General features: G+C 53.2%; 1 protein-coding gene across 2 annotated transcripts in view; it reads right to left on the bottom strand.

Annotated features, from left to right (window-relative positions):
• The window catches only part of LOC105702407 (semaphorin-1A), an 87,828-nt gene that overhangs the window by 42,765 nt on the left and 19,623 nt on the right, over positions 1-25,440 (bottom strand). For both annotated transcript variants that reach the window (XM_012429953.2, XM_012429954.2), the window contains exons 3-4: positions 2,962-3,058; positions 568-619 (exon numbers count right to left, since the gene is read on the bottom strand). In XM_012429953.2, coding sequence (XP_012285376.1) covers positions 568-619; positions 2,962-3,058 — 149 coding nt within the window. The remainder of the gene's footprint in view (positions 1-567; positions 620-2,961; positions 3,059-25,440) is intronic.

The raw sequence follows: 25,440 nt of genomic DNA, 5'->3' as shown, positions 1-25,440 counted from the left end.
CCGGGCTGGTCCCCGCGGGGGAAAATCTCCTTCGAATAGTTCGGATCGCTTTTCCCTCCCCGCTCGTAAGGGACAGTCCTCCCTATCTCCGCCTATTAGCAATATCGATGTCTTATCGGTCTCGATAATTCCAGGAGCGATCACCTTTCGACCGGTTAGGATAGTTGGAGCTTATCCACTTCTAATACCGGGAAATTCCCACTTCGACCATGCAGAATAGTTCCCCGGAAATGGTCGCCTCTCTCCTCCCCTCACCAGAGAAAATCCGTTTCCACCGATTCCGATAGTCGGGGTCCATTATTTCTCCTCTCTTCGAGATAATTCTATTCCGGATCCACCGCATCCACTTGCGGCGCGACGTATTCGTCGATACGCTAATTCATCCGGCTACTATTTTTGGGGATACATTTAAGGCCGCGTATTTTTATCAATCGGTTCCAAATCCGAATTGAACCCAGATATCTCCGGTGAAAGAGAGGGTTGAGAATTGTTTCCCGGATCGCACAACTCCGGAGCTCCGGCTACGGCAGTTGAATAATTTGTAACAAAGAACCTTTCGGGACTTACCTGATCCGCAACTTCCGTCAGGTCGTGGAGACTGATATTGTAGATGGCATTTCTGAAAGCAGAAAAAATGGGCGTTTACGTCGAGCCTCGTCTTCGATGGATTTAAAAAAAAAAACTCTTTCGTCGTTCCCGACTCGAAGTCGCGAATTTATTCGCTCGCGCGATTCGGGCGATCGCTCCCAGAACTGATTTTCGCTTAAGCGACTTGTGCGGAGTAATCATAAATCGTGGCCGATCGGCCCACTTCGAGCTATCGATCGGCTTCGGCCATTGTCTCGAAATTGGAGCGGAGTTGTCGCTGCGCTTTTCGCGAAAATCGGCCCCGTAAGCGACCCGCCGTCCGCGTTTGCGGTTCCGACATTGCGAAATGCTTGCGGATTAAAACGAAATTAAGGCTGACCAGCCATGCGGCCCTTTGCGGGGAATCCGCGCGTTAGCGGTACCATGAATACCTCCGACGACGAAATCGAGTTTCGGTTTCATGCATTGAAAATCGGTCTCGTCGATGATCTGATCGATGAACTGATTTTTTTTCTCAGTGCGGACACCGGTTCGAATCGTTTGTCAGCGAAGGCAGGAGGAAAAGAGACGTTTAACGGACGCGATCGCTGTTTGGGAAGCGAAATGGAACGGAAGAAAAAAAAAAAACAATTGCCCCGCGCAATTTGCATGACGCGACATAGGCTCGCGTGTCGAAGAATTCGTTTCACATGCGATCCTAGCACGTCATCCGCGATCCTGACAACGCATTAGCGAGTCGCGGTTACACCGAGCCAGTTTTGCTATCCACGAGTCGCGACTGCCCGTTAAATCCTAGAAAATAAATAAAACCAAGGAGGAACGATGCACCGTGCACTCGGTGCATCGGCGCATGCAATGCGAACGCTTCGACCCGAGTCGTCCCTAAGCGCGGCGTTGCATATTTGAGGGCGAAAGACTATACATGCTGATACATGGCGATGTGATTGCCGAAATACCGAAACGACGGAGTCGTTCGCGTGACGGAACGCGAAATTAATTTCCCGTAATGAAGTCCAAGCATTAGCGGCAATTACGGAGTGGAGGCGTTCTTTCCGCGCGCCTCTCCGAAACTTCCGGACTTCCGCCGATTCCGCATTCTGTTCCCGACGTCGTCGCGCTTAACGCCGTCTCGGCCAGGAATAATTAAAAGAATTAACGGGATTACGAAGAGTAATTCCGCCGACCGGAATTATCCACGGAAAGAGGCGAGGAAATAAATAATTTCAGGTTAACGTAGATCAAGAAGCCCGTTATCAGGTTTCTGGGATAGCTATACCCTGAGAAAAGAAAAAAGTTGATCGACTCGACGAAACAATTGTTCCTTGCCATTATATATGATTCAGGTAACGATATAAATTTTTTTCAGTCAACTAATATTTTTTCTCGGCGTACTCTACCGCTAAAGGGGGCGATAAGAGTATCGTTAGGGATTATTCGAAAAACTTGCGGAGGTAAATTCACAAAAGATTCCGCCGGAAGGGCGGAGCCGAATCCGGCCGTAATATTCCGGGGTTATGCAAAAGTAACGGCCGGGAAGGGGACGCGGCGAATTGGCGAGACGGCGAAACGGCGAAACGGCCAAACGCCGGAAAGACGCCGCGGAGGGGCAGAAGCGAAAGTTTATCGTAGCCCCCGAGAATTCCGGAAACGGTGCACGGTAGCCAAAGGTATAAGGCTCCTCGAACCGGAAGAAACGTCGGGAGGCGGAATCGTCGCGACCCACGATCGAGATCGACGAGGATCTTCCCCCAACAAAATATTGAACCGAAGAAATATTTCTTTCCACGTCCCAAAAAAATATTTTGTTCATACAAATCATAATGATTTGACTCGAATAAACTCGCACAAATGGGGCACCTCGTTTCTTCGGTTCGGCGAAGTCCTCGCGGATGTCCGCGTTTCCCGGATGCGCCCGAATATCCGGATATCCGCAAGTTTTTTACAATCCGAGCTTAGCGGAAGTTCGGCTTACGACTCGACTCCGGAACTAAGTCCCGAGCCTCTGTCCCGAAAGTGTGCCCATCGACCCGGGAATATTACCCTAATAAAATTATGCCCCGGCTGGAGGTTGCGCTCCGAATCGTAAACCCCACGGACATTCGGGGAAAATATTCCTTTTCGAAAGCGTTTGGATTTATTTCGCAAGAGTCCTATCCGAAAAGAAGTTCGACGAATGCCGGGACTCGGTTTTAGGTCGCACTACATTCGGCATTTTAGCAAAACCTGGAAAATCTATCATTTCCTTTTTTAGATCGGATTGCCTTTAATTTCATGTGATAACGGATTATTCGACGATCCTCCCGCCTCGATCGTGGATCATCCTCCGTGAAAAAGCAAGTCAAAGTACTTAGAGATAGGTTTCTCGAAAATTACCTTGCGCCGATCAGGATGAAGGTGGCGGCGCGCTCCAGTAGCTTGAAGTGCTCCACGTGGCTCTCGTTGCCCAGAAATCGCTGACCGACCACCTCGCCTGGAAGGAAAGAACAAAAGTTAAGAGACCCCCAAGAGACAACAAACGTTACCGCTAAATTCCTGATATTACAAATTATAAAGTCATTCTTTCTCCCTGAAGTTGAACTTCGCGTCCCTTCGGGAACCGTCGAGTATTCCAGGACTCGAAAGAAGCTTAAATCGGAAACGTTTAAAAATCGTGCTCGGCGTAGATCGATTCCGCGAGGTCTCGGCCGCTCCCTCGCTCCATCGATCCGCCTAAGGAGCCGGCGGGGAAAAACCGCACGGCGGAGTCACCGCCGCGATTTCCCTGGCTTACGTCCGTCCCGGTTCCCCACGGCGAGAGGCAGTTACAGTTTATCAGAGACACGATTCCAGCCGATAAATTACGGCCCACTCGGCCCGCGTTTCGTTCTCCCGGCTGGAGGACGTTAATGCCCGCTTTCCCAAAAATGCATGCGAGCTTGGGCGGCGTTTGAATTTCAATGCCTAGTAGAGCGATAAATCACGAACCAACGGAGTGAAAACGCTCACGTCGAACGCGCGGTTATTCCGCGGAAGTCGATTTTTCGCGGGCCTCCGCTTCCCGAAATGAGACGGCAGACGTACTAAGAAAAAAAAAAAGAAAAAAATTGGCTGACTCAAAGAATTATGCATTGCTGCAAAAAAATCCCGAGATTACGCCCAAAGCAATGTCAGGAAGAGTAAACAAGATTCGTACAAATCAAGGATATCGTTTTTATTCTCAACGAAATAATTGTTTCTTCCAATTGAATATGATTCAGGCAACGCTGTATATTTGTTTCGGTCAGCTAATATTTTTTTTCCCCGGTGAAATACAGGGAAGAGACTCGACATGCGGTTCTTCCCATGAGAACGTGTCACGGTGGCTCGTGAATTCGGTCGCGGTTGTCCCAAAACTAACATTGCCCGTGGCCGGTGTCAATATTCGCGCGATGCACCTGTACGAATCGGGTACAGAGGGTACCGAGTACAAAGTGCATCGGGACGGCGCGAGTACCGAGTCGATACGGAACGGACGCGGGTAAATCGACCTTTAATTCGAGCCCCGAGGTAGTAGCGTCCGATTGCATCGACGCGTTGCGACTTCGCGGTGCATCAAGGTGCAGCAAGGTACATCAAGGTACATCAAGGTGCATCAAGGTGCACACGGCGCGTCGAGGCTGCCCGTAAATCTCCGCGAGGACGCCGACTCGGTTTCGAGGCAATGCCTCGAGAGGTGGAAATTTGCAAAGAGATATTTCGTTGATCGGATGACACTTTAATTTTTTTTTCTCACGGTGGAGTTCCAGAAATCGAGAAACACCGGAAATTCCCGTATCCAACCTCGAAAGATCTCCCATCAGTTTTCCTTTCCAGGATGGACGAAAAGAGCGAAGGGTTCGAAGGTGGAGGGAATTTGCTCGCGAAGTCGAGGGTCTCTTTCGTCTCGAGAGGCCGAGACGGAGAGGGCTCGCGATTCGCCGTCTATCCTTGTTTCTTCATCGGGGAAAATGGCGCGTCGTATCGGCGCACACGTAGAGGCATCGATTTGGGGAGGCTCTCGAGGACGGGACGGCGGCTTTCGTTATCGGGGCTAAATGGGTTACGTTCCGCCGAGGGCCCGCTCTAAAGTTTCGCTTCTTTGCGTTTTCTTATCTCCGCGACCTCTTTGTCGCTCGCTTTTGTCCGGCGGCCATTGTGTCGGTCAATGGAGCGCGGCCGCGTGCCGCGAAACCAATTCGAGCTGCGGGCTCTTTTTCCTCCTTCTCGCCTCGTCCTGCCGCCAGGACTCGCCGATCCTGGAAACGCGAGGCCGAACTCGGAATTGCCAACTCCGAGAGCTTTTAGGCGAACTTCTCCTTCCCGACGCGATCCCAAGGAGCCTCTCGCCCTCCCTCGCCTCTTTCTCGCGCACTGGCTCTTTCCTGCCAAATAAGACGCAACGGAAATTCCGCTCCTCCGTGTTGAGAGAAAAAAAATATATATATCATTATTTACGTGGTAAAATTTCAAACGATTCGCTGCACCCCGCGCGGGGGAAAGTTTCATAAACGAGACCGCCACTTTCGCATCGCCTTAATCAGCGAGAAAATAATTCCAGCGATAACCGCGATCGCCATTTTACGCAGCAATTGTTCCGCACATGGGGCGACTTCGGTTACTCGACGAGGGATTAACGCGAAATGGTTACCCGGCCCTTGGCAACGATGACTCGATGGCAAAGTGAATCAACGACCGTTATACCGTTAATGGGGTGACTACCTTCGTCGTTTCGTTAAACGCCGATTGTTTCCGCGATTATCATCCGGAATGCTCGTGCCGCGTAGCCGTACGCATCGCGGCCGGCAATTGCCTCCGCACGGCGTCATTAGGTACGTATCTACGAGTTCAATTGAAATTACGGCGAAAACGGCGGAAAGAAGCTTGCAACGCTACCCGATAACGGCGACGATAATATTTTATGCCGTGCAGTTGTAGATTCTTTCCTCGCCAAATCGATCGAGCTCTCCCCTCCGCCACTTCAACGCATTCAGCGCCGCATCTGCCGCCGACAAACTTCTTCTCCACTCATTCTCCAAATCGTGTGTACCAATTTGCTTAAAATCTTATCAGCCGAATAAGGTGGCTGTATACTAATTAAAAAAATGATTAAAAATCCCCTGCGGTTCCCGTCCGCGGACTCGGATACCTCGGACCGATTTCGAAGTTAGGAATGCGAGGAATGTCGAGGGCCGATCGCGAATCGATGCCTGACATCGACGAGTTTGCGGAAACTCGGTTTCTGTCGGATCCGCAGAGTCGACGTCGACCCGGACAGTTGGCAGGCTTGGCCGAGTCGGTGAATCATCGGGTCACGCAAGATAAGGTGGTACCAACCGGTGCCGCTCGTTCCCCGTTCCCTAACCCGTTCCTGACCCTTCCGAGGCGGAAACCGACTACCCCCGGCGAGACGGCGGCCAATGGGGTGACGCCGCGACGCCCGACGCCGATCCACTCGCGCCGTATCGATCAACTCGCCGAACGCGCTAATGGACGCGGCCGGACCACACACCGAGAAAAATTATTAGTCGACCGAATCAAACGTATATCGTTGCGAGAAACAATTCTTTGCGGGAAGAATTCAATTTACTTTCGATCGTTTGCGGGCTTCCAGGAAGGATGCATTTCCAGGCGCACTCGCGGCGCGCAATTACCGAGACGCGCAAATGCGCGAGCACGCGCTCGCCCCGACGTTTATTCCGCACCCGATCCGCATAATCGCCGCGTTAATAAGCTCGCATAACCCGGGCCGCGACGAGAGATCGCGGCGCGGATGATAGACGCGAAATGCAGGGCCCTATCTAGATGCTCTGGCTCTTCCAGCGATATTTCACCGGGGAAGCATCGTGATTACGATACGCATCTATGAATTTATAATTTCCTCCGGGAGGATGCACGGGAGGAAATCGAATTGCAGACGGGAAGGGGGAGGAGGGCGCAAAGTGATGCTTTTGCTTTCGAGGGTGGCTCGGCGGCGACGTAATTACGCGAAGTTGGTTGTAACGGAGGGTGGAGTAATTTCGGGGTTAGAAAGGGGATCGCAGTTTCCGCCGGTTATTTTGTTACATCGGTTTATTTCATCCCGAAATTTTTTTCGAGTCCTTTTCGAGGAGCCGAACCCGGGGGGAATCGGTTTTGTCGAAGAATCGATGGCTTGGAAATTCGGCGGAATTTTTACGAGGCGGATAAGTCGACGAGGACGTTAAGGGTTAAATAGGGCAGATGCGATGGAACCGGGCCAATTCGATCGCGGGATCAACGGAGGCCGATCGTAAAGTTTATATCGTTTTGCGATACGAAGGGGAGGAGTTCGGTGGAAAATCGCGGATTCGATCGACGCCCAGGGGGTTTAAATTTTGGGGAAAGAAAATGAGAAAGGTAGCCGGAAAATTCCAAGATAAGCGTTGTAAAGGGGAAAAATGGAGAACGGGGAAAATTTCTTCCGAAGAAGACGAAACTCCCGGCTCTCCTCCGGCCGCGGTTAACGTCTTCTCGAGATCGCTCTTTCGCCCGGCGAATTATTTACCGGGCTAATTACGAGGGCCGAATTAGGAACAATTGAAATTCCTCCGAGCACTCGGAGCCGTCCGAAGTTCGCCGAGAGTAATTCGCGAAGGAGGGCAAAGAGACCGGGAATCAACGACGCCGGGGAAACTCGGAGATGTTTACGACTCGCGGAAACCGCGACCCGCGAGAATCGGGCCGCAACTCCGAAGCGTGCGCCGTCTGCTGGGGGCGAAAACGGCCGCCGCGGAACAAACGCGTCCAAGACGGAACCCGAGGCACGACTTCGCGCGGAAATTACGCGGAAATGTCGTCCCGTTTTTGGGGAGATCTTGCCGGAATTTTCAGGCCTGCCAAAAACGCCGCAACGTGAGGACTTCCGGAAACCGCTTCCCTAATTCTCGGCGCATCGCTCCGACTCTCTGTCTACTCTTAATCTAAAACACCCGGAAATCCTTTGTGTGCAAAACTCGCCCGGAATAAACCGCGCGCGGAACGACCTCCCCCGCGGTAACGCCTGCATTTATCTCGAACGGTGGACAATGCAGTTGCAAGTTTTTGCACCCTCCCTTCTCGGCGTCCTTTCGGATAAGACTACTCTTCGGATTTTCTCGTTAACGATAATTGAAAGAAATTTCGATCGGACGCACCTCGCATGTTAAGCGGAAAATGTTTTCCGTTCCGCAAGGGCGGAAAAGAGAAAAGTTGTCGACAAATGGGGCAAAAGTCGGCATTTCGTGTTCTCGCGAGCGTTTCCTTCCGCCCGGCGATTCCAAGATGGCGACGACTCGCAATTTCCGCGCGGGCCGCGTGTCGCGCATGCAGCTACGCGAGGATTTCCCGGAGCGGAGAAATTCCGGGCTATTAATTATTCCCTTCCCCGGAATATTGTCGGTGTTTTCTCGCCCCGTGCCCCGACGCTTCCCTGGACGCCTAGGCGCCTCCACCTGCGCGTCGCCCGGTTTCCCGGAAGGCGTCCTTCCTCCGGGTCGCTCCCTGTCCTTCGGGATAATCGCCAGGGACAATTTCCTCTCCGACGCCGAACCTCTCGGCAATTCCGCAGAGCGCGGAATTGAATTTCAATGCCGAGCTTCGGCTTTATTAAGGCGGGTCGAGAGTTCAGAAACGTACCGAGTGCGCCGAGCGTTTACGAGAAACGCGCGGACCCTCCGCAACGGACGCCCCATTCCGGAATCCATTTTACGACCGACGCTTAATGTATTCCAGATAGAATGGAAGGAGACTAGGGAACGGCAATTAGTCCACCGAGATAAGGGATGGCCCGCTTGCGGTATTCTTGCGTTTTCAAAACCTCGGCAGCCGAAACTTTTCCGCCCCTTCCCGAAGTCGTCGGTCGATTTTTCGCTGAATTCGTACCTCCAGGGGTTGTGAGTCATTCGGCCGAGTCAAAGGGGTGAGTTGAGTTATGAAAATAATATGCACACCCGGGGAACCGGGAATTAAAATGCCACAGTTAGCGGATTAAAGTACGGCGGCGTGGGAGCGGACGGCTCGGAGGGGGGGAAAGAAGTTTCGCACGCAAACTCGCGTGATACGAATCCACTCGCCTGTACGCACACGCGGGTGCGCACGGGCGCACGCACGTCCAGCTGCGCGGGACTCGCTCCTCCACCTTCCTCCCTCACCGCGTGTAACGTAGTAATAACACGTGGAAAGACTTTATCGCTACCGGCTGTATTTATTATTCACGGCGAGCGGCAACGGCACATGCGCGGATCGGGTTCCCCTTCCTCGAGCGTGAATCGGGAGAAAATGCGTACGTTGATCGGTAAACCAAAAGTTCATTCGCAGAAAAAAGCGCGGAATGAATTTCGCCGCAGAATTTAACCGGCAATTCTTCGGCGGAAAAATGTGGCCCCTCGAAATTGTCGTCGGGTTTAATTTGCGGCACTCGGAAAATCGGGAAAAGCACTTGCTGGGGAAACTCTCGAAGGGAAAGCAGCGCCAAGGACGTCGTTCGGTGGTATTGTTGAAAAATGGAACGAGGTTTCGATATCCGGAAAAAATCCACTGATACGCGGAAAACGAACAAGCCGAGATCCAAGTTCCGCCTAAAAAAAAACCGCACGCAGTAAATGGGGAATACCTTAGAAAAATTCTAGCGGGTGGGGAATGAAATGTAACTCGCGGAATTTGAAATCTAGTATTCTCTTAATTTTCTCGGCTAATCCACATCCCTTAACGCCGCCCTGTTAATTCTCCACGTGTGAATAATTCATTGCATTACCCGCCTCCGGGGAATTTACTTTTTCCTACGAAAATACCTCTCGGGTGAACTCGGAAAATTCCGCGGAAAACTCGGAGGAGCCTCGACGGACGCTGCAAGATATCCGAACGCCAAAAACCAACGTTCGATGCAATGTTTCCTCCTGAGCGTGGAAACCCACCAGCGGCGACGTTTTTGGCGCGGAAACGAGAGAATGTAAACTCGTTTCCGGTTTGAAAACCAGGGACAGACCGGGCCGCTCCGAAATGGCTGAACGCGAAACAATTCCGCGACCCTCTCTCCAGAAATCAACTTTCATGCTCGGGAAACTTTCCTCTCCAAAAGTTAACCGGAAAATTGTAACCCCTTTCAGACGAGGTACGTACGTTGCTTGCTGAGCCTTCCAGAAACCAATTTCCAAAAATACCGAATATTTCTTCTTTAGCCATCTTTAGGTTATTTTAGATTTCGAGGGTAACGCTATCCAGATCGCGTGAAGAGTTTTGCGCCAAGCTCCTTTAAACGGTATCGAGGGTCTTTAGGACAATGTTTGGTTTTGAGCCAAACCTTTAAACCGAAGCACCCGGAGAGACTAGACTAGGTACCAGAGGGAGTTATCAAATTAATAAGTTATCGAATTATCGGTACTGCGGTCCGGTAGGTGTCGGGGAAGAGCTTTCGAACGACCTGGAACCGCTCCAAAATTGGCAAACTTGGAGCACTAGGAGGGTCGGCGACGCGGAGATCGACTGGCCGATACGTAAATACGTACAACCTCTGTACAGTACTACAAACCGCGTAACGCGCCAATGGGTAATTAACAATCGTCCAGGCGCGTCCGCAACGGTCCACAACGGTCCGAAGCGGTCCGCGGTGCGGTATCTCCGCACCGAAGAAGAGATCCATTAGCGGTCGCGGTAATCGGCTTTGTATCCGCAGCCTGGAAATCCGGGTTAAAGGCCCATCCGCAAAATACACCCGGAAGTGGACATCGCGGAATATCCGACAAGTTCGATCAACGAAATAAAGAACCTCCGATATCTCGCCAAGTACATTCCGCCCGCTTACCTCAACCCCGTTCTGGACCTCTAGAGCCCTGAAACGATCGTTCCTTTTTTTTCCCCTTAAACATTACCGGGTTAATTAAAAATGAACGCAAAGCGAAGGAGGATTTGTCGTCGCAAAGACGCGCCGAGAGGAAGAAAACGGACGAGAGTTCTCTTTCGGGTCTTTTTCCCGTCTCTGCGTCGAACGAGGGAACGAAGAAGAAGAGCGCTCTTTCGAAGGACTTTCCTCGAGGACCAAACCGGATCCTCGGGTTCGTGCCGGACCTCAGGGACTTCCTCGCATTTTTCCCGAACGCCGACTCACCGACGGGAAGGAGAAGCTCGGAAGAGGGAGAGTCGGGACTCGACTTAATGACCGTATCGCGTGACCGTAACGATTTTAACTCCGACCTTGTTCGAGCTCGGGATACTTGGCGCGAGCAATCTTTCCACCAAGGGACCGGCTCGATGCCGTTCGATGTTCGACGCCGAGTTCGACACCGATAATCGATACGTCCGCGCCGTATTCGGCGACCCACCCACACGATGCCCACGTACTTTCTCCTGCTTTAAATAAAACCAAATTACCGCTCCGGGGATCTCGAATTACCGGCTGCCCTGCACCGTTTCATTTTTCATTTCGCAATTGGAGCGGTCACGCGTCGCCGCATTTTTATTTATTTTCTTTTCTTCTACAAAGTCGCCCGACACGTACGAGGCGAGTCGGTCGCCGCAACAATGTCGATAAAACGTGCAAAGGGAGTCACCCACTCCACTTGCAAAATATGTGGACGGCTCGGCGGAATAATTAGAATTTCTCCCGGGATCGTTCGTTAATCACGGAAACCGGCGGAAATTACGAGATCGGGAGTCATCCTCGAAGGGGAACGACCGAATGCTTTTTCCCGTCACGTCCGGGCCAGACGTTATTCCCGGCACGTGGGATCCCCTCCTTCGATTTCGCCCTTTGAGTCGCGAAACATGCGCCGATAACGGTTACCTACAATCCGAGGAGACGTTTCCGCGGTCACTTCCGGATGGTCGGCCGATTTCTCCCTCGTCCTCGAGGAAGGACCGTATCGTGTCCCTCCTCGTAGGCATACCACGGAATTCGACCTCGCCACCGAGTCGCTGCCCTGGAGCCGAAATCGAGAGAATCGTCCAACGAAAGCCAAACAAAATGCAAAAGTCAGAGGGGCCGAATTTGCGGAATCTCTCGGCCGGCCGACGGGGACACCGCGGGATGAATTTCTGGCTGGCGGTATTTTTTCCGTCCGCGTTTTCCCATCCCGTCTCTCGTTTTCCCCGGGGTCCGGTCGCGCCGGGCGAGACGTAATACGCGCCTCCGTGGGGGACTGGCACACCGACGAGGACGAGGGCCGCGACACACGTAGGGACCATCTCCAGGGAGAGCCCCGGACTTGGCGGACGGCCAACCTAAAACCGAGCTCGGGGCTTGCCAGAACCGATGGCAGTCCGGCGGAATCGAAGGAAGGCTGCGGGGGAAAAAAAACAGATTCGCGTCCCGGCTGCGAGCCCGAAAAGCCCTCGCGATTCCCGCGACCGACAACCGCGGCGAACTATCCGCGGCTCGATCGATCGCGGGGCAATGACGGCGGATTTTTGATCGCGAGGACAATGGCGCCCGATTTTCGATAACCAGGCAATGACGCTCGATTTTCGATCGCAAGAACAATGGCACCCGATTTTCGCGCCTCCACCGCAGGGAAGAGCAGGGAACAGTCGAGCGGCGCTCTCGACGTCGGAGGGAGCCCCAGAGGAGGAAAATAATTGAGCCACGGACCCGGGGGCGGATCTCTCCTCGCTGGGCGAGATAAGTCGCGCCCTCCGCGCGGTTTATCGACAGGAAATCCCTATCGCGGCAGTTTCGACGGTTTTACGTGCCGACCGCCGGGAGAGATCGAGGGGCCGATGGCGACGACGCGGCACGTCCGGGATCATCTTTTCCCGTGGGACCCGAAAGCGTCCCGACCGAGACCTTGTACATCTTTGCAATTCCCATTCCATAATTCGTAATTTCTCGTAACCTCTCGTTACCCAAAATTCTCGAATCAGGCTTAAAAGCGACGATGCAAATATTTCCGATAGCGGCAGGTGCGACGATTTTCCGGGCTTCGCCGGATCCGGACGAATCCGCAAACCGGAAGTGGACGGAGATTCGCATCCGCGCCTGGCTCGATATCGGGGCCCGATGGGGCCCCCCGAACGACGGCGGGTTTTATCGGCGGGATCCATTGTAAAGCTTTAACCCCCGCTCGGTACGAGCGGGGATTGAACGCGGGTTATATAAATTTAGCGGGACCGAGAGCGAGCCAGGTGAGTAGGTGCCGTCCGCGGGGGCGGTAATAAAGGAAAGTACTTCCCGAGTACCCGGGCACGACGTAGAAGGCTGCGGAACGCGCTCGCCCCCGTTCGAATTCCGCAACTCCGCGGCCGCGGGACTCTCGAAATCGTCGAAGATACTCTTAGAAGATCGAAGAAAAATTATCGAAATGGAAAAGCTCGGAGGAGATAAATAAATCGAGGGGGAGATAAAAGGGAATACAAGAGAACGGGCGATTTCCGTAACGGGAATGCTGCGTCGAGCTCGTGACGGATCGATCGACGAGGGAGTCGGCTCGGGCGTTATTCCCGTGCGTGCACGATGCGGCCCGTTCCGCGCGGCGGCACGTACGCGGAAAGACGAGCACGTAACGCACCGCGACGTACGATCGGGGATCGGTGGCACCGTGCGCGCCGAACGTCCGCGCGATCGCGCCGCCGTATGAATAATTCCGCGGCCGTGAATTCGCGGAAAGGGCGCGGAAAAGTCGTCAAGGGAAAAGAGGAAGGTAACGAGAGAGAACCCCAATGACGAGCCGTCCGGAACGGGGAAAACGCCACCGCAGTCGACCGAACGAAAGGGTCTCCGACCGGTCGGACGACTCCTCCTCTTTCCGTCTCCTCTAAAACGCTTCCGACTTTTATTCCGCTTATTTTCTCCGCGTTCGGACACCTCCTCTCGTCTGGGCTCCGGAGGGCAATCGGTCGGAGGCTGCGTGGACCGCGTCCAACTTTCTCTCTCCCTCCGCTCTCCTCTAAACCGCCGCGTTTATTCCATTCCTTTTTTTTTTTTTTTCACCGGTTAGTTCGAAACACCTTCCTCGGGAATAAAAAAATCTGTAAAAATGCCATCTCTTCCGACAGGTCGACGGCTGGAGATAGGAGAAAGAAAGTCGCTCCACGGGGGGCACCGCGGGCACATAAATCGCCGGAATATGTAGAAAGTCCGAAGGGGGAGGGCAGGGAAATAAACAAGCGTGACTTCGACGAGCAGAGGAGTAGAAGGATCGGTGAGATATGAATGCCTTTTGTCATTTAACGTTAATATACTCGTGCCTCGACGGTGCTTTCTCGAGTCTCTCCAACCTGGGAAGAATCTTCCATCGAGGGCCGTGAAATTTACATCGGGATCAAATTAACCTCTTCTCCCTCTTTTCGATTTAAGAGTTATTTCGAGTTCCTTTTTCCTCCCTTCGGTTCCTTTCCGGACCTACGAAGCATCTCGCGTTTCCGGTGTCGGACTGGCGAAGAAAGATCGACGACATCCGGGGGACGTGCCAAGATCGAGGACTCTCCCTTTCTCGATTGATCGATCCATCTATCGATCTATCACGGTCGGAGGTACCTCGTCCCCCCCATAATAGTAGATAAATGAAAATCATTATCTACTCTCTATGAGCCCTTACGATAAATCTTAAAGTGCTCATCATACCCAGATTTCCGATTTTTCCCACGAGTGCAAATACTAGCCAACGCGTCGAAACGGACCGTTCCAAAACTCGAAATAAAAAACAAATCTGGAAATTATTAACGATAACGGGGGAGAAGTTTTGAGAAACGAAGACCGATCGCAGTCGGTATTATTCAAGCGGCCCTAATTGGGCGTAAAAGTCCGGCTTGGAGTACTTTCGAAAACTCAAGCCATACATCACCGCCTAGATGCGAGGCTAAAAACAGGCTCGAGTGGTCTTGGAACTACTATAGAATATTGCGGACGTCTCGCGGCGAATGGCCATGCGCCATAAATAAGGATTAAAAGGCCCCGGGGGGCAGAGAGCAAAAGGCGGCGGACGCCGAAAACCGAGGCGGGAGAAAATTCCCGAGTAAAAAAAAATCCTTTTTTTCGAACAAAAAGGAGAAGAAGAGCCACGCCAAGCCGCGGAACTCTCGGGCAAGCGTGTCGCCGAGAAAGTGGCTCTTTATTGGCAAACCCGAGCCCCGGATAAGGCTCTATATATCGCGGGAGCACGGCAACCTTCGGGCCGCAATCTCCGCAAAGCGAACGTACTTCCGCGCCGAGAAGGCGGCAACCTGGCGCGATTAGAAGTTGGCAGCGTTATCGGTAGGCATTTTTCATTTCGAAAGGTGTCCCACGCCGTAAAGAGCATCGATCGGTGGGTGAAAAGACGTCGACCAAACAAGGGCCCGGAAATCGCTTATCTCCCTCCCCTCCTCGAAATCCACCCCGCGCGTAAAAACGTCGCCACGAGGTATTAAGAAACTCGCGTAGATCTTCGGGCGAGATATACCCATTCGCGAAACACATATTTCTTTTAATAAACCATACACGTTTTTTTTTTTTTTTTTTGTGAGGTCGTTCCGACGAGCGGGAGAAAACGAGATTTCGGAGTTGGACGCTGAAAGGCCTCGAAATGGCTCGAGGGCACGTTTGACCGACGTTTGACTGCGTGGCGACTCGATTGCGAAAATATGCAAATCGCGGAGGCTTCTCTCCAGCGGCCGATCCGCCGCGGTTCCGGTTCGCGGACACCGTTAGGACGCACCGCGGACATCGTCCTCGCCATCGGGACCGCTAGTTCCATCCGGCGAAGACGGGGCCAAGATGGCTCCCTGGGATAAGGTCGAGATAGCGGGGAAGGAGCGAAATAGCCGAGAAGATCCTCCCCTATCCTGGGACCGCGTCCTCGGGACGGAAGGAGATGAAATTTAACGACGCGCGGATAACGAGAGATTAGACCGGTAAAACGCGAGCGGGGGGTATTCGATGAATCGTCACCTCGCGAGGTTAAGGTGAAGGGAGACGCGTCGAGAAATTTGATGACCCGTCGACTTTTACCCATCGAGGTCTAGGATACATCAAAAACTTTTTCCCGAAAGTACAAATTGAAAAAAATGTCAGGATAATTCTTAACTGGTCAGGGTCTCGGGTGCGAGAATCGGTGCGAGAATCGACGGAGCCACGCAAAGGAAACTGAGCGAAAGGTAGGATATAGAGGGAGAGAGGGAGAGAGGGAGCCGGTAGCCCCCGTTCGGTGGCCGCTGACTCGGACTAATGGGCTAACAGGCTAATGTCGGCTCATTTTGCCCTCTGATCTCCGGCCGGGCAGAGCTCGCAATTATCGGAGTCAACTGGTACGAGTTGACCCAAGCGCCTCTCTTACGCGCTGCCTCCATTCACGAATCCGTGAGGCACCACCGAGGAATGCGGTCCTCCCCGGCGGTCGGCGCTTCCGCGGCGGAACTGGAAACCGCGGCGTGATAAAAAAAAAAATCTGCAGAGATATTTATCGCCCGCTCGAAATTGCCCGGAATTGGGGAAAACGAGGGCCACTTCGGATCGAAATCGCCCGATGGTATCGACAAAAATGTATGATAAAGCGCGAGGCATCTCGGCACGAGAAACTCGACGAAACTATTGACGGCGATATCGGAAGGGGGCAAAAGGCGGGGGCCTCGAGTGCGGGAAATCGTTTCCACGGGCGTTTATCGCAAATCGCAGCGGGCGCGAATCGCACTTCCTCGCGAATTCAGGCTAATGGTTACTTAGGTCTCGTCCGCGGGAGGCGTTCGAGGGAATTGCCTCTTGGCCCACGATTGCGCTCGACCGGTTCGACCGGTGGAAGGGTTCGACCGGTTGCCGGCGACGATCGGAGAAAGAATCGGCGAAAACGAGAGCGAGACGTCGAAAGTGCCGCCCGGGACAGGAAACGGCAATGAAAGCGCTCGGAGAACCGGCAAGAATCGCCGAATCGAATTCGAGACTTGTTTCGTGCGCCTTAAAATCGGTGTCCTAGCATTCGTTGTATCGTCGATCCCCGATAATATGTTTAAACCGCGCTCAAAGACGGTGATAAATCCCAGGGAAGAATCTTCGCTGAAACGTTCCCAGGAACGTTTGGACTGGACGTTTCCCTTCGAAAGAGGGGAAATGAACAAAGTCGCAGAGGCCTGTCCTGGTTTTGCAATTTTCTTTTTTTTCCCTTACCCTTTGATTCGCGAATCCGGCGAGAGTGCTCGAGCGAATTGGCCCTAAGGCACTCGAGCGACTCGACGCGAGATTTGCCGACCGTACGGTCGAGCGCGATTATCTTCAAGCCGAAGAGAGACGAACCGAGGGAAGAGAGAGAAAGAGGAAGACGGAGGGGGGAAGGAGGCGAGGAAAGTGCCAGAGGCAGAGGAAGTGGTAATGAGAGTGGTTAGAGAATTGGCAGAGATACTTTATATACCTCGGGGTACGCTATGTACGAAGCGGCGGACGTAGAGCGAGAGAAAAGGAGCAAAAGAAAAAAAAGGGAGACAAAGTCCGGGGAGGCGATCCGGCTTTTCCGCCGCGGTCATGCGGTCTATCTTTTAAAAAATCCGAATTTTTCAAACATCCCCGCGGGGGGCGTCGGTATTATCTCGTCGATGACCAAATGCGCGTTTCCACTTTCCGCGAGTTCGTTTCGACGCGTTTCACTCTCCGCTTGCAATTCGCGGAGATCGATTCTCTTCCATTAGCTCAATTGTCCGGATTTCCGGGAGATTCGTGACGCATCGGGATCTTGTCATACGTTTTCATTTTTTTTTTTTTTGAACGGTTTAACCGACTCGACTCGCACGTCGATCTATAACCGAGTTATGACGGAAATGGACGCTATTAATTCTTCGCTCTCTCTATCGCACCTACCTCTCCCTTTCTCTCGCGCTTTTCCGGAACGTATAGCCCGAGGGGGAAATTTTCCTCCTTGGGTAAACGGCGGTACGAGTTTTCATTTTCAAGTTGCACACATTCCTTATACCTCTACCCTCCTTCTCCCGCGGGGAAAACTCCCGGAGGAAAGAGATTTTCCGAGAGTCCTCGACGTCGTCGAAGAGGCGGAACAAGGAGGGAAAAGAAAAAGAGACAGAAGTAGGACGCGGGATCGTTCGAAGCGACTTCTTCCTATCGGTAACCGTTCTCGTTTCCTCGGATAATTCCTTCCGTCCTCTTTTTGCCCCCTTCTTTGGAAATCATCGAGGAACCCATTAGAAGTCCACGTTGCCTGAAGGAAACCGAGCGTCTCCTTTATGGAAAATTCATCCTTGCGAAATTGTTCATGCGAGTCTATTCGTATGCGAAGAAAATCCTTACGAACTCAAGAATGGATTCATCCTATATCGATATCGAGGTTCGGTGCCCGAGGGTGGTAAATTAACAATATCGCTATATCCGCTTGCATGTTGCCCACTCCGAGGCTTAATTTCTACATTAACATTCCCCATTAAATAGCCCGATGGCGTCTCTAAAACGTCTACCGGGGTTTCGCGTTGCGTTTCGAAGACGGGAACAGGTATTCCCGCGGGTCCCGCGGGAACCCGTGGGATCGGCCGGCCGATCCGCGGCGGATTAGGCGCCTTCCCAGCGATTGGTGCGAGTTTGAAGTGCGCTCCCGTTCTCAGGGCCCCCGTGAGAAGATCCCGACTAATTGTTCGCAATCGTTCGCGCGACCTGCCGAGTCGCGTGTCAAAGACAAACGAGGCAGAGTCATTTTCAACGAAGGAGGCGAGAAATCCAGATCGAACAGGGGTTGCCCCGATTGGTCGGCTTACCGGCTGTACATTGCACGGTTAATACGCCCAAAGGACTCCGGGCTGCCAATATCGCCCTAGCCCCGGGCCGAGGAAGGTAAACTACTCCCGAATTTGGATCTGCCAGGGATCGGGTGGAGTAATTGCAGCTAAGGGCGGCGGAAGCTGCCGGTAACTTTCGGGAGACCTTGTTTCCCACCCTGACAAAATAAATAATTACCCGACTCAAACGAACTCGAATAAATTAGATGCAACTTCGGAATTAAGACGGCAACGAAAGTAATTGAAATAATCAGTTAATTAATAACGCGGTCGACTTACCCGGGATCCAAGACTTGGCAAGGGCATTACGCGGGAAAGGAATTGACGCGTTGAGGTCCTGAACGGGGCATGAAACGCTTACGTTAATTAAATCGGTGTCAAAGCAAAGCAGCTTCCGGTTTCTTCCGACCTCGCATTCCCTAAGCTCTGGGATTCTCCTTCGAGATCCGGCTTATTTATGACAAAGAGACCGCCCGGGAGAGATTCAGCTTTTCCGGGCCAAGGCAGAGGAATTCGTGAAATTAACAGAACGCGTGCATTCCGATAGGATTTCCGTTTAAGGGTCTATTTATTTCGAGCAAACGGAAAGGATCCTACGCATCTCCCAAGGATTTCCAGGAGTGGCCGGGAATTTTCATCGGGACGCGCGTCGTCGAGGTCGTCGCCGTTTGACGGGCGTCGCGACGTCTCGTCCCTCTCGGCAACAAAAGGCGGACGCTCGAGCCACTTTTCGCCATTCTCCGAGTGGACCTCTCGTCCTCGACCTCCTCCATATTCAGGCAAATAGAGGCTCGGCTTCCCGGCTCCTCCCTAGGGATCCTCGAGGGTGGTTTACGGACCTCCTCGTTCCTCGATCCGTCGTCGTCGAGGAGCTTTGTCCGCAATTTCGTCCTCGTCGTTTAGCCGTCCCGTCGACTCGCAAAGGCAGCCGACCGCGGTGTCTCCGGAGGAATACTCCTTTTCCTCTCTTTTCCTCTATTTTCCTCTTCTTTCCTCCCTCCCCGGCTCGCGCCTCTCTACGTGCACTCGGATGCAATTTAATATTGCCCGCCGCAGCATGCATACACATCGGCCGCTTTGCATACTCGCGAACTCGTCCGCATTCGTTTACGCTAATGCACCGCAATTTGCGTTGCATTTGTCGCGAGACAAACGTAACGCGGGGCGACGCCTCGGGCGTCGAGACGCCTTCCTTCTCCCTTCGCCCTCTTCGGGAGGAAACCCCGATCGGCAACCCGTTCGACTCGATTTTACGGTACCGCTTCGCGGTTTCTCCATTTTATTTCGCTTTATTCTCCGTTGCGAGGCGAAAGTGTAGAAATTCATTACAGGAGTGAACGTCGCTCGGAAAATCGGGCTATCGAGCGATGCACTATTTGCGTGCACCTCGCCATTTTCTTTTCCACCTTCGTCTTCGAGCGTGCATTTAATTTATGCATATTTCCATTTTCGTCGACGTGCAATTCCCTGGGACGAAAAGTTATATTTCCTGGAGGAGCACCGCGAGATCGCGATCAAGGTAAGAGCGATGGCGGGGGGAAAGATGAAAATCCTGAAGTCCAGATATAGTCCGATAAGGTCGCACCTAGTCGCGCCTAGTCGCGACTCGGCGACGCGGGCGTGCCTCGCGCGCGTTTTCGAGCTGCATAAATATTATGCAAATTATTGGGATGCACGCGTACGGCCCCAAAGCGTCGCCTTCAGGGGCTCGTATCCGCGGAGATTTGCGAGTCGCGGGTCTCTTGACTTATCGCGACCCGAGATAGCACGCGTTTTACCTACGTGGCATTATTCAGCTGCTGGGAACCCACTTCGCTCTTCGCACCTCGACGTCTGGTCGAGATCCCCTGAAAGCTCTCCTCCCTTCCGGTTTCCCTTAAGGTGTTATGAGAGGGTCGCATATATATCCCGAATAGTTAAAATACAAAACTGTACTCCAAACAGGGTGCGCCGAATAATTTGAAACTTTAACGCGTGATCGCGTCCTCTCCGGATCCCGGCTTTACTTCGTTTCGTGACCCGCGGAATTTGCCGAAGGCCTTCCCCTGGGAGTTCCCTCCTCCCTCGTTTTTTCTCAGATCGTTAAAGCGAGGACACCGGAAGCACGTCTCGGAATGATCGTCACGGAGCGCGACGACGACGGCGTCGATGGGGGCGTCGACCCGGGGCCTTCTCCTGGGACGCCGAACGGGCGGACCCCCTCGAGCGTCGGGACGCAGCGCGGATCGGATCGACTCTTTCGAGGACGTTCTCATCCTGGAGAAGTGGGAACCTCGACGAGGACGCCGTTTTTTAACGAAGACCCCGGAGAAAATTCCTCCCACGCGCGAATCCGATCCTCTTTTCTGTCCCTCTTGACATTCTACTATGTCAATTATATATTATCTAAAAAAATTTATTCGCTCCCGACCTCGCCACGCCGTCCCTATAAATCGCAAACGTGGGGTCGAAGACGTCGCGACGGCCGCGACGTGCTCTCGGGAAGGAAGAAGGCAAGGTCCGGCTTATCCCCGGAAAGTGCAACCGACGTCGATCCCGGAAAAAGAAGCTTAAAGTCATCGTTCCCCGGCGGCGTCGCGGCGCGGGCGTCGCGCTCCGACGGCTCGAATAAATTCCAGGCTCGTTCACGGAATGGCCTAGGAGTTCCTCGGAGTGCTCCTCCTCGAGGAAGGGAAAAGAGAATCGTCCCGTTGTCGGAAGAAAATCGCCAGGACTCTGGCGGCCATCCGGAATCCCCTTTCCGCGTCCCGAAAAGGCGGAAAGGACCTCCTCCTTTCCAAAATCGCAAAAATTAAGGTGAAATGAAATACGCCAATAAAGCACGGAAATTCTATCGACGTCGATAAAAAAAATTCCCTTAGAAAAAAAAATGTCTTATTCGAGTCGACTGATTTAAATTTGCGAGTTTCACTTCGCCTTAACCTCGGACGAGAAATTGATACTTCTTCGACGATTTCTAATCTCTGATATCGTCGTTTACGTCCGGGTAGATTTATTCGAACACCCGTTTCGTAAGAGAGAGTGTCGAATTAATTCGACCGTCGCGACGCATCCGTACGTTTTATTCGAGGAACTCTCGCGTTCGACGAGGAGGGACGCGCGACGTCGTTATTGCACTTGGACGCCCCGACGTCGCCGCGGGTTCCGGGGATCGCGATTTCCCGGAAGGATCCCTGCCGCAATCGGGTTATTACGTTTCGCCGCGCCCGCATAATCGCCGAGCCCTCCGTCGCGACGTCGGGATTCGCGAAATCGAGGAAGAGTCCCGGACGGCGTCCTCGCCGACTACGCGATTTCCGCCCGGCCGAGAGGGACCTGTTGCGTGAATCTCGAGCGCACCGATGCGTGCGTCTCCGTCGGACTCGTTAAAGCCGCCGTCGCGACGACTCGTGCCTTTCGAGTCGAGAGGCGCCCCCGAATCCGAGTCGCCGGGGTGCACTTTGCCCGCCCCTTCTAATGGACGCGCCGCGACGCTCGGGCGAAAATCGATTTCTACCGACTTCAAGGAAGAAATAATTCTCATACGATTTTCGGTGCCGCCCTGATAATACTTATTAAATTTTCCTACACGGCGAACGAAAAGAGAGCACGGAAAGATCGTCCCTTAACCCGCCACGAGTCAGAGGGAGATGCACTTAAGCGCACCTCCACCGGGGAAATGGACTTCCGCCCGTTTTCGGGCGAATTCAATTAATCGGCGCGACCTCCCGTCCGTGGGGGGGAATTGCCCCATCGGTTCATTAAAATTCGCCCCCGGTAGTTCGCGCGCGGTGCCTCTTGGAGGTGATCACTTTGCCGGTGCCTTTCCGTCCTCCGGCGAACGCCAACTTTGCTCGCCCAGTTTTAAACGACCTCTTTCCACCGGGGGCCTTCCCACCCCGAGACTTCAATCTAAACGGTACTTACACGCCCGCCCAAAGAAGGCGGGCAAAAAAAAAGGAAAGAAGAACCGAGGTAGCCACTTCCTTCACTCTCGGAAACCCTTAAATATGTAGAGGACCGAAAAGTCGGCGCTCCCTTCAGGACACGGCCGGTTAATAATAAATTCCAAGTTCTCCTGTCTTAGACTCGAGGAAAGCTCCGCGCTCTCCCCGTGGGAGGTCCCGGTCCCGAGATGGCTAATTTAACAAAAATATATTACCCCACCGGATTTCGCTTTCGTCCCGTTGGTACCCGCGATTACGTTTTCTGCGTCCAGCCGGCGCGACGTTCGCCTTCGCCAGGTGGTAAGCGCGTTTCTATTCCTTTTTGCTCCTCTCCCTATGGCCGATGCCTCGAGGCGCGATGGTCGACTCTCGTTCCCCCATCGATCGATCTCGCGTAGACGTTTCTCTCGTCGGGTTTGTCGACCGGGGAGCGAATCCCAATCGACCGCCTTTTCCAATACCTCGATGGCCCCCGAAGAGCGCGGAATTGATTTGCGGGACAAAAACTAGGTCGCTGCGAATTTGTCAACGTTGAAGACGTAACTTTTGCTCGTCCACGAAAGAGAGAACCTCCACTCGGAAGCGAGATTCGGCGAGTGTCGATCAATCGACGCGACGCGTCCGGTCGAGGGGACGCGTCCTCGACGCGCCCTCGACGCGTCTTGACGCGCGTCACTCGATCGCGCCGATCCGATCGATCGTCGAGCGCGAATCGACGCGTCCGTTAATTGAGAACACGGCAACTCCAATTATCCTCCTCTTTCCTCCATCCCGCCCGCCAGGAAATGCATTTAAACGCGTCTCCGACGAGCCCTTTAAACGCGCCAAAGGGAAAATACTCCCCCGACCCGTCGCCATTTTCGCCCTAATTATGAATTTCCTCCTCTCGAGCCGAACAATCGTAACTACGGTTACACGTGTTTGCTCGTCAAACAGCCACGCCGAGTTCCACGCGTAAGACTCCGCCGACGGTTCCTCCTCCTGAGAATTACCCTTACTCAGCTGGAATTTGACAAAACCAAGGCACGAGACGCATCCATAGGAAACCATGACGAATACGCGAAATTGGGAATAAATTCTGGGTCGGGGAAAAATTATACATTTTCACGTTTTGGTATATAAATGACGCATCCATGAGACTTTAAGGCGGTTCTTAAGTCGGGGAAAAAAAGGCGGATTTTTGCATCCTCCGAGTCGCACTTTCTCTTGTCGGTGTGCCCCGATTGGGCACCTCTGTCCACGCAATTCGCGACTAGGTCCGAGGAGGTTCGAGGAGGTCCGAGAAGGTCCGACCGTGCCTTTCCCCGCAGCGCTCGCTCGGCCATTAAAGTCGTTTCACCGTGAAACTCGAGTGGCTCATCGATTCTGAATAGCGGCGTAACAAGCGTTACAACGAGCTCGTTTCTCTGCCGTGTCCCTCTCTCTTTCTCTCTCCCGGTCCTCCATCTCACTCACGAGTCCGCGGCGCGATTAAGGACGTCGAATACGCGATCGGGAGGCCCCTGTCGTGCCGGCAGAAAATCAAAGTCGAATCGATATCAAATCCTAACGAAATGGGGCACCGCCGCTGGTTCGTCTTTGCCGATCGATCGGAATCGATTCCCCTCGGCGGGTCCGGCGATGATCTAGGACCTCGACTTCCCATTTTTTCTCGTTGATTAGAATTTCCCCGGTGATTCCGTCGTTAAGGACGACGTTGTCGGGAATGGACCGAGAGTCGAGTAATCGACTCCGGAGCGGCTCGGAGGGTCTCGAGGTAATTCGATTGGCAGGACATTCCGGGAACGCTTACGAGCATCCAGAGGGTGTCGAGTTTCGAAGGCGAGTCGGTAACTCGACCATGAAAAAGAGACACGCGGAAAAAAGAAGGGAAGCGGAGAGGGATAGGCCAGTCGAGATGGACGGCGTAAACGAACGAACGGACGGATGCAGTTTATTACTTTCCGGGACTTATAGCTCGTAAAGAGAATGCGCGTACAATGCTACAAGGTAGCCCGAGGAGAGAGAGGGGAGGCGCAAAAAAAATGGGAGCGCATCAAAGAACGCTTTAATGCGAATGAATGGATAAGGCGCGATCGGAAGAGAAGCTTCCCCGAGCCGGACGTTGGGAAATGCAAAAACCATCGACCGGACCCGACCGAGTGCACTTTCCGGGTTGAGATTTCGATCGCGAGACGATTTCGCCGAAGGTGGCGAAAAATCCCGGGATCGATTGGACGGACGGAACTTTCGCTCCTTGACTCGTCCCGATCCTTCCGCGAGAGACGAAAAAATGCCCGGAAGATAGAAATAACATAGGAACGAGTGATTCTTACAATTGAATCGGGAGGAAAAATGGCGGAACCGGGAACTCTGAAATCGTGGCGTCCGACGCGGAACCGTGCCTCTCGAGTCGGTATCGTTTTTTCTCTTCCTTTTCCTCTTTCCTGCCCGACGGGAAATCCAGCGAGGGATCGGAAAGGGCCGCTCAAAGAGGTCCGGGCTCGGTGTCCGCGGCCTTTGGAAGGTTTTCCGCGTCCGATTGCCTAACGAGCTTACGGTGCCCGCAACCGTACGGCTTCTGTCGTTGCAACGCGAACGGTAACCTACATACCGTGGTTTTCCTCTCGGTTTCCTGGCCGAGCGCCCCCACGACTAACACCGACCCCCGTGACATCCCCTGCTTTCTTTCTCCATTTCTTTCTGCCCCCGGGGCCATTTCGACCATTTCCCCCCAACGGGTAGAAATTTATATATTAATTTTAATACGAGAAATCTTAACATATTTTAATACCATAAAGTCAAAATATATATAAAACTTTCCATTATCACGTGATTATGGAGAACCTAGTGACGCTGTCGAAAGTCCCGAAATTTCGTATATATATATGACACGTTCGTAACACCGTAAGCCCACCGGCTCTTCCCTCACCTTGCGCGAACCCAGCTCGATCCACCCGAAGGACCCCTCGGCGCTTTCGGGAAATTAATTAAGGACGAGGTGTTCCTCCTTGGCAGCCCTCCAGCCCTTTCTTCTTCGGCCGAGGTAACGAGCCGGCCCTTTCCGTCCCGAGATCGCTCGCTCCGATCCGATCCAACTGCACTCGTTTCGTCGCTCCAAATCCGACGTGACGGAGACCGACGAGTGGACGTTGGTTTTCCGGTTCCCTGGCTCGCCCGGAATCACCTCGTCCGCCAACCGGCCCCGTAATCGAATGCTCGATAGAATTTGCCGGAGCTCCGGCGTCGGGCCAATATTTGTCGCGGGTCGCATCAAAGC

Source organism: Orussus abietinus, unplaced genomic scaffold, assembly GCF_000612105.2.
Source record: "Orussus abietinus isolate OABI.00-Male unplaced genomic scaffold, Oabi_2.0 scaffold17, whole genome shotgun sequence".
Lineage (NCBI taxonomy): Eukaryota > Metazoa > Arthropoda > Insecta > Hymenoptera > Orussidae > Orussus > Orussus abietinus.
Note: the sequence above shows the minus strand (reverse complement) of the source record. Positions and strands in the feature narration are given on the sequence as shown.